At 59.6% G+C, this 8941-nt stretch overlaps 1 protein-coding gene across 2 annotated transcripts in view; it reads left to right on the top strand.

Annotated features, from left to right (window-relative positions):
- SAP30BP (SAP30 binding protein) overlaps positions 1-8187 on the top strand; it is a 36329-nt gene extending 28142 nt beyond the window's left edge. Inside the window, exons 5-11 of one of the 2 annotated variants that reach the window (XM_080825470.1) lie at positions 57-145; positions 2341-2432; positions 3156-3216; positions 3674-3725; positions 4620-4678; positions 6137-6221; positions 6512-8187. In XM_080825470.1, coding sequence (XP_080681596.1) covers positions 57-145; positions 2341-2432; positions 3156-3216; positions 3674-3725; positions 4620-4678; positions 6137-6221; positions 6512-6693 — 620 coding nt within the window. In that variant the 3' untranslated portion in view covers positions 6694-8187. The remainder of the gene's footprint in view (positions 1-56; positions 146-2340; positions 2433-3155; positions 3217-3673; positions 3726-4619; positions 4679-6136; positions 6222-6511) is intronic. The other variant, XM_080825471.1, reaches the window with a different exon arrangement.
- The last annotated feature ends 754 nt before the right edge of the window (positions 8188-8941 follow it).

The following is an 8941-nucleotide window of genomic DNA, read 5'->3' on the forward strand; positions in this document are numbered from 1 at the left end:
GCCACCCACCCCCCACCACAGACATCCACAGAGAATTCTTTCTGTTCTCTCAACAGCCTCCTTTTCTGAAAGAGTCCGGAACATGTCACCCGATGAAATCAAGATCCCGCCCGAGCCCCCTGGCAGGTGTTCGAACCACTTGCAAGTAAGTGCGGGGTTCAGCTGCCGCAGCCCTTATCAGGGGGAAGGGCTGCTCGGGTGTCTGGTTTGGTCTGACTTAAAGAGCCTTCCATAGAAGAAACAGTCAGGTCAGCAGGGGCCCGCAATTCCTGGTGACCTCTCCTCGCCTGCTACAGGAGTTTGCTCTGAGCCCACCGCCAGCCCCTCCCTCATCACCTGGCGCGGTTCGAGCGGGGACCCCCTAGCTCACCCTCCATGGGGTCCTAAGCCTGGACAGAGAAAATACCGTGACTTTCTGTGCGGCCCAGCTGAGCCAGGGGGCACTTGACTGAGAAACGGAGGAACCACGAGAATGGAAGACAGTTTGTAGAAATGCAGAAACACAGGTGTTGATGTGCCTAAGGTTCCTGTCCTCCTCTCCTGACAAGGTCGCAAACAGCCCCGGCCTGGGTTTTGAAACCGGGAGGAACTGGGGCAGTTAGTGCCTTTAGTTAGTGCCCTTGGGAGCAGGGCCTCGGGGGCAGCTGGGCCTTGTACCTCCTTTTCAGTGCCTGCAATTGTTTCTCCTTGGCCCTCGGCGGGTTCCCCTGTGTGTGGAACCTCGTGATGGACACGAGAGCAGACACCCGGGGCTGCCCAGTATGGGCGCCCGGTCCCCCTGCTCTACCTTTGATCCCGTAGGTTCTGCTGGTCCCTCTGGCCACAGCACAGGCCCAGGGTGCCATCCTAACGGATGCATGACTAAGGGGCCCAAGGGCTGCGGAATGCAGCTGGCTGGGCAGGGCCCGCGTCGGGGCTTGGGGGCACGGTGCAGATCCTCTTCCTTTCCCAGAAGTCTCCTCCCTTGGCTGAGTTGTCCATGAGCACAGCACCTCGTCTCTCCACCAGGCAACAAGCCGCAGCCTGTAAGGACAGTCCGGCAGTCTCTGCCAGACAGACAGCCGGCCAGCTCAGCCCTCAAGTTCGGTGCATTTCTCATTTTTAGATCCTTCTAGTGGTAGAAACCATGACCGTCAGTGAACACTTTAGTTGACCTGGAATGGGAGAACCCATCTAATGGCCCAGGAAACCCAGAAGAGTAATCTGTGAGATACAGGTCGGCCTCAGTGGGCCAAGCCTTCCGTGTGAGGCCTCCCTGGTTTGCCCTTGAAGAGAGAACAGGGAGGTGTGTCACTCTTGGTGGTCTCTGCCCTGGCGAATGCATTACAGACCTCTCTCTGCACTTCAGTGCTTCCTCTGGCCAGTCTCGGCAGAAGGAGTCAGCCTTCTGACACAGGGAGTGGATCAGCTCTCCTGATGTTCCCCAAGGGCGTCACCCGGGACCTCCAGCCCTGCCCACCTCCTCCTGCAGGTGAAGAGCACCCCACATGTTTTCCTTCTGCAGAGTCTGTGCGTTTAGCCGCCACTAGTGGGGGAGGCTGCAGAGAGACCTTGCCCTGGGCCAGCACCAGCCTTGCTGGGTAAGACTGCTCCTCAGAGGTGACTCTGCCCTGAGACCCGGGGTTCTGGGGCCTCTTCCCACGCTGGCTGGTGTGGCTGCCATCTGCTACCGGCCTCATCTCTCTGGGCCTTGAGACTCCTGTGGGACTGGCCTGGCTCCCTGCCGGCTGGTTCTCCTGTTGCCCACTGAAAGCCAGAGGACGGGTCTGGGGGCAGTAGCTTTAAGGAGACGGGCTCGTGACCCCTGACAGTGCCTCTTAATAACGTCGTGGGGACTGGCCATCTGTGAGCCTGCCTACAAAGGATACTGTAGGAAGTTTGTGGGGCCAAATCCAAAAAACACTACTCCTTCCTTCCTCTGAAAGGATGTAGCCTTCCCAGGTCTCCCACTGAGGACTGAAGCCCGTGTTAAAATTGAAAACCAGCATCGAGCCCCCCTGCCCATCCTCTTGGGGTGATTCAGGAGCTGACTGACAGCGGAGGAGTCCTCCATTGTCTTCTCCGTGGTTTCTCCGCCTCGACCTTTTACTACTCCCTCTGCCAGCCATCCAGAGGGAGCGAGGAGAAAGCAAAACGAGAACAGACTGGTCTCGGCGTCTCTTACTTGTGCTCAGCGCTGGTCCCAGACTGGGTGGAGAAAGACAGTGTGACTGGAGTAGGTCTTTGCATGGCTCTGTGGGTCTGTGTGGCCCAAGTGTCCACCCAGCACATGGGACCACAGGCTGGGATTGCCAGTGGGTAGGGTGGTGTCAGAAGTGCCCTTCTGTTTTTCTTCTGTAGGACAAGATCCAGAAGCTTTACGAGCGGAAGATAAAAGAGGGAATGGATATGAACTACATTATCCAAAGGAAAAAAGAATTTCGGAACCCCAGGTGAGTTTCCCGTGGGCCTGCAGGGTCAGGCGAGTCACTGATGTTGGCCTGGGGACTGGAATGCCCCTGTGGAAGTGGCAGGGGGAGGCTAGCTAAGATCACACCTGTGCCCACAGCGGCCAGCACCCAGGCTGCAGTAACACAGAAACCAGGATAAAGAGTGGAAGCCGAGAGGCCTGAGCTGGGTTCTCCTCCTCGCTGTGCTCCTAAGGCATACAGCCTCTCGAGGCCTCAGTCTCCTCATCTCTACAGTGGGGTAATTGGACTAGATAGTCCGTGTGGGTTCCTCTTCCCCTCCAAACTGTCACTGATGCGGCATGCAGGTGACAGGATTTAGGAACAGAGCTTTGTCCGGGTCTTACTCCATCCAGAGCCCCGAGTACATGGCACACGTGGGAAAGAGTCTGGTGTAGTGACATCAGGGACCTGCCCCGCCCCACAAACTGTAAGTCAGATGTCTGGATAAGACCGAAAACCTGGACACCGTACCTGTCCTGGCCCCTGGCTAATGAGCCATCTCTCTGGGCGTGGGGAGGACTCGGAATGACTTCATGTCAGGCCAGGGGACATTTCCCCTTCTATCATGAAGCTTGCTCGGAAGAGTTCAGCTGGGTTTAAAGGGTTCGTTTGAGCCCAAGAACCGGACGGTTCTGATCTCTCAGAATCTGCCGCACACCCGGTGTGGGACCAGGGCTTGCTCAGTGCCTTCTGCTGTTCTTTCAGCATCTACGAGAAGCTGATCCAGTTCTGTGCAATCGATGAGCTGGGCACCAACTACCCTAAGGTATGCCCTGCGCGCAGAGGCGGCGGGTTGGGGGGCTGCCCAGGGCGCTGTGCTCACTCTGCTGGATTTGGCACTGGAGCCACTGCGCAGGCCCGCGTAGCAGCAGTGCTGGCTGAAGAGCGCAGGCCCCAGCTCCCTCGCGTGACCCCCCGGCTCTGAAATAGTCCAGGAGAGAGATCACAGCGACAGACCTGGCCCTGGGACCCTGACTGGTTAGGGCCCATGCGTGCACTCGCTGTGCTCCTGGGGCAGAGTCCACAGACGAACGCCTCGCTGCGTCATACTCCCAGGAGCAAATCGGTTACCCCGTGGCTGGACCAGGGTTAACAGCTGAGCCCCCGTGCCCTTACGGCAGGGGCCTCCGGGCGAGGGAAAATCCATGGAGAGACTTGGGTTTCCAAGCCATTTGTCATCCAACGACCCTTGCTGGCTACAGTGTTAGCTCTTTATTTTGCAGGATATGTTCGACCCCCACGGCTGGTCTGAGGACTCCTACTATGAGGCATTAGGTAGGTGGCCGTCCGTCCATCTGTCCTTCCGTCTGTTCGGTCAGCCTGCCAACATGTATTTCAGGGTCTCCCCTGTGTCAGGCCATGTCCGGGGCGGTGGGTATACAGCCTTGAGTGGTACAGACCCACTGTGACTTAGGCGGCTTACGACCTGGCACAGAAGGCAAAGAAGGAGCAGTCCCAGCAGTGACAGGTGTGGTGGGCGTGCAGGTGGGGCGCCCTAACCGGCTGAAGGGGGCCAGGGCAGAGGGGGTGGGATCGGCCTTGCCGAGGAAGTCCTATTCGAGCTGAGGTTCGAAGGTGCAAAGAGAGTGTTGCAGGCAGGGGGACAGCGTGTCCTGAAGCCAGTGGGAAAGCATTTTCTCAAGGGTCCCCACAGGGAGAACAGAGAGGAATTTCAGAGTCCGAGCCCTCTGCTGACAGGTCTTAACCCAGCAGCCCTTGGCCCAGATCTGGCCTGTCGGTGTGTTTGGTTTGGCCCATACAAGTTTTGTCCTGCTTTAATTTGAATGAGTTGCCAGCATTGTACCTCAAATTTGTAATCCCGGCTTTTCTGGGTCAGCGGGTAGGTTTTCCTCACGGGGCCTGCATCCCCACATGGCGACGACAGTCCACTGGCGCTTAGGAGCAGCCGGCCCCTCCACACGAGGGTGCACAGCCCCAGCCCCTGAGCCGCTGGTGTGAGGCCTCTGCTTGGTGCCAGCTGAGGACCGGCCCTTCCATTTGTCCATCGCAACAGGACAGTGAGCCCCATGGCCTGGAGGCTGGGTGTGCGCACTGAGCAAGAGTACGGGGCGTGGCAAGTGCGGGTGTAGGGACCCTCGGCTTAAAGTGGCCCCTCACGTGGGAGCTGTTCCAGGGCTGCTTTTCTTAGATCTTCTCTTGTCTTTGTAGCTAAAGCCCAGAAGATTGAAATGGACAAATTGGAAAAGGCCAAAAAGGAACGAACCAAAGTAAGTGACGGATGAATGTCCCGGTGGTGGGAGGGGCAGGTGTGTGGAGTGCTGTTTCCCAGCCCCCACCATCAGCTTGAAGGTGCCTCTCAGTTGCTTCCATTTGGTTTCTTGGGGTCTGTGGTCTGCCGCACTGTACCCTCCCTCTGCTCCCCTCACCACTGTGGCACCCTGCTGGTTCTCGCTGCTGTCCCATGTCCTCCCCGGCCTGGGTAGAGTGACACGTCTTCCTTCTGAGAGCGCTTTCTCGGCCTCCAGCCTCCAGGTCTGATCTCCACAGTCCGCCTCAGTGCCTCCTTGCAGATCCCGCACCCGGTGGCCGGAGGACCCCTTATTTTAGGCCCCTGACCACCACTTCTTCCCAAGCAGCACAGTCTGGATCCTTTGGGGAACAGAAATTTGGCTCCGAGACTGAATGTCTTCGGGCCACTAGCTCTGCCCGCCTTTGCTGTGCTCTGACCTTCCAGCGGCAGCAAGGCCTCCAGGATGCGGCCCGACCCCACCCCCAACAAACCCCTGGCAGGGGCTGCAGCCCGGGTGTGCCAGCGGCCCTCCAGGCAGCTGCTGGGCGATCCGGTTTTCTCCTTCTTGGTGCTGGTGGAATGGTCCTTCCTCTTTCCCTCCCCGTTCCAGACCCCAGGCCTAGCGTGGGCCGTGTCTGCGGCACACGGGGACCAAAGCTGTGCCGCCCCTGGGGCGGGGAGTGGGGGGGGGGCGCCTCCAGCCAGAATGTCAGGCGGGGCTGCCGGTTGGTGTGTCCCGCACATACAGGATCCTGGTGATGCCCAGAGCGTTCCAGTGTCTGTCTGAAAGGCTCTCCTCGAGGCGCGTGGGGGGCTCAGTCAGTGAAGCATCTGCCGTCTGCTCAGGTCGTAATCCTGCAGTCCTGGGATCAAGCCCCGTGTCGTTTCGGGCTTCCGGCTCAGCGGGGAGCCTGTTTCTCCCTCTCTAGCTCCCCTTCGTGTGCACACGTGCGCGCCCGCGTGCTCTCTCTCTCTCTCTCAGATAAACGAATAAAATACTAAAAAAAAAAGAAGACTCTCCTTGAAGTAAAAGTAAATCCTTTTTCTCCCTCTTTTTCTGCCCCTCCCCACTCCTAAAAAATAATAAAAATAAAAGGGGCGCTTGGGTGGCTCAGTCAGTTAAGCATCCAGCTCTTGGTTTGGGCTCAGGTCCTGATCTCAGGGTCTTGAGATCGAGCCCCAAGTCTGCTCCATGCTGGCCATGGCACCTGCTTGAGACTCTCTCTCTCTCCCTCTCCCCCAACCCAGCTTTAAAAAGAAAGGTAGTAAAAGTCTCCTCTGGGCACCTCTCCGACACCCGTAGATGGTGCGACAGGGCTGCTGCTCAGGGCCTCCTTTGTACGGTACCCATCTGTGCCCTGGGCACAGCCGCTGGCAGAAGGATGTGGATGAACAGTTGGCCGCCGCCCTTACCTCTTTTCCTCTCTTCCTCCAGATCGAGTTTGTGACAGGCACCAAGAAAGGTACCACGACCAACGCCACGGCCACCACCACCACCACGGCCAGCACAGCGGTGGCAGGTAGAAGGGGGCTTGTCCACTTCCAGCCACACCACGAATGGAGCGAGGGTCTCCCTGCCTTGTCTGGGGGAGGAGAGGCTGTGGGGATCTGGGCCTAGGCTCCCCCTTGCTATGCTTTTTTCTGACCCCAGAGTTTGTTAAGGCCTCTTGGGAGCCTGGGGTGGGTTCCCCGGTCCACTGGCTGCCCCTGGCGTTTCTGTGGCAGGGGCCACTCAACCCTGACCTGCTGGAAGAGGGAGTGTTGCTTTTTGGTTCGTCTGGGTCCTGACGCCTCCCTCACCTTATCGCAGATGCCCAGAAGAGGAAAAGCAAGTGGGACTCGGCCATTCCAGTGACGACGATAGCCCAGCCCACCATCCTCACCACCACGGCGACCCTGCCCGCCGTCGTCACGGTGACCACCAGCGCCAGCGGCTCCAAGACCACTGTGATCTCTGCCGTGGGCACCATCGTGAAAAAGGCCAAGCAGTGACCCGAGGGACCAGCTTGGAGCGGCTCGGACATTCTCCTTTCCGTTGAGGGGAGGAGCCGCTCCGGGGCCCGAGGAGACTGTGTAGCCCAGCGACCCGCGTTGGCGCGGAGCAGCCGCTCTGTTTATTTCAGGACTGGGATCTGCTCCCAGGTGCCACCCCAAGAGGAGCCTCTGTGTGGCTTTCCAGCCAGGGAAAGGACATTGCCGCAGAGGAGGCGGGTGCTATGGACTGTGTGCGCACACCACTTGGGGCCCGGGGCCCTATTAAAAGTGCCGTGTTCTCCCAGCTCGGGCCTCTTGGCTGCACTGGCCTCTACTGTGGTCTGTTTTCAGGCAGAAGTGGGAGTTCCAAGTGCTCTCTCCATCTCTTGTCAGGGTCACTACCTCAGGGATGGTAGTGGAGCGGCCGAAGCCTGTGGCCCTAGTCCGTGGGGGTGGCCCGGGAAGTTGGCGTGGTCACTCCCAGCGTACGCCTCTTGGTGCGTGCGGATGGGAGCCCGGAGGGTAGGGGAGCCCCCCTGGTCCCGCTGTCTGCTGCCCTGATCCTGATACCCGACCAGTTCTCAGACGAGAGCCGGGGCCTCTCCTCCCTTGAGGGTGACTGAGCCCTCCCCCGACCAGTTTTTAGACACACCCAGGCTTTTGAAGTCAAGCCAGTTACCAAAAGGCCTGGGTTTGATCCCCAACCCGCACACGGAGCCAGAGAGGCCTCGGCACCCGGCCACGGCGGCCGCGGTCCCTCAGTGCCCGGTGAGCGCGGCCAGCAGGCCCCGCGCGGTGTGGGACGTGAATCACCTCCTGCCCCGGCCGGCGGCAGCTCGTTGTTTACGTGAAAGCCAGGCTCCTGGGAGGATCCTGCCACCCCACCTTTCCTGTGCCTGTTATCTCTGCCCCACAGCAGCGTCTGGGCAGCGCCAGCGGCCGCTGCGCTCCTCTTGAGGCCAAAACCGATTTCCCAGCCGCCGCCGGCTCCGGAGTCCGGAGGGAATTTGCTGCCTTTCTTGCTCCCTGGCAGCTCTCCAGGCCCGCGGAAGGGCTCCGTGTTGGAGGGGAAGCCGGGCCGTGAAGAGCCGTGTAGCTTCTGGGGCGCGGGCGGAGGGCTGGGCAGGCAGTCCTGAGAGCGCCCCAGTCCCGCTCCCGCCCCACCGGCCCCGCAATCGGACTGGACTCGCGTGTGTCCCTGCCCCGTGCCCCGCTCCACACGCTCGGGCGCGGAGAGCGGTCAGTCCCGCTCCCCTCCTTTGATGGGACCTCGCAACCCTGGCGAGGACCTGCTGCCCCCTTAGCCCCAAGGGGGTCTGTGAAGGCCTCCGCCAGAGGCCCCTCCGTAGCTCCGTGCGGCGCCGTGGGAGTGGCGGGAGACCGAGACTCGGCACCTCTGCTCTGGAGCCTGGTTTAAACAAGTCGTGTTTTCGTCGTGTGTCTCGGGCCCTTGTCTCTGTGAGTCTTCTCTGTCAGATCCCCGTAATAAAGCTTCCTAAGGCAGTTGTGAGGAGTCTGTGGAATGATTTATGCAAGAGCTATGTAGACAATAGGGTACGACTTTGTTGCTGGCCCGTCAGGTTCCTTCTTCGTTTAGACCAAGGAGAGAAGCAGACTCCACAGCTATGACCAGCCAGGGTCATGGCCCTTGGCTGTCCTCTGCACACCCCCTGCCCTGCCACTGAACAGTAAAGGCCACTAGCCCAATGAGTTGGGCAGCCCCACGTGGCCATGCCGTTCCCCTCAGAGGCCTTATGAGTTGGGTCGAGCCCTCTAATCCCTCTGAACTTGATTTTACTCTTCTGTAAGACAGGATTAGTGCCTGCCCACCTTAGTGCCACTGAGGGTGGCGGGGGGGTCGAATTACCAGTTCCTTTCTGTGGAGACCAGATGTTGCAGGCACTAGGGACCCAAGGGATCTCTGCCTGGTTGGCCCCTGCTCACGAAGAACTCAATCTGGACAAACCGAACTCTCTCCCAGCCCCCCAGGCATCCCTCCCCTCTTCCTATAGTTCTGACCGTGGGTGATGACCTCAGGATCCGTCCCAGGCCAACAGCTCCATACCCGGGATCCTGTGCTATCCCCACATCGCATGGGCCCCTTGGGAAGCCCCTGCCCCGTCACCAGCGTTCCTGCTTAGTTGTGGCCCTCATCCCTCTCGTGGCAGACCTTGTCTGTAAGTTGTCTCAGCCTCCCCCACTCCCATCCAAGCTCCATCTGGCCTCATCCTACACCCTCTCACAATGGGGCTCCCACCAGGTCACA

Source organism: Martes martes (genome assembly GCF_963455335.1).
Source record: "Martes martes genome assembly, chromosome: 16".
NCBI classification, from domain to species: Eukaryota; Metazoa; Chordata; class Mammalia; order Carnivora; family Mustelidae; genus Martes; species Martes martes.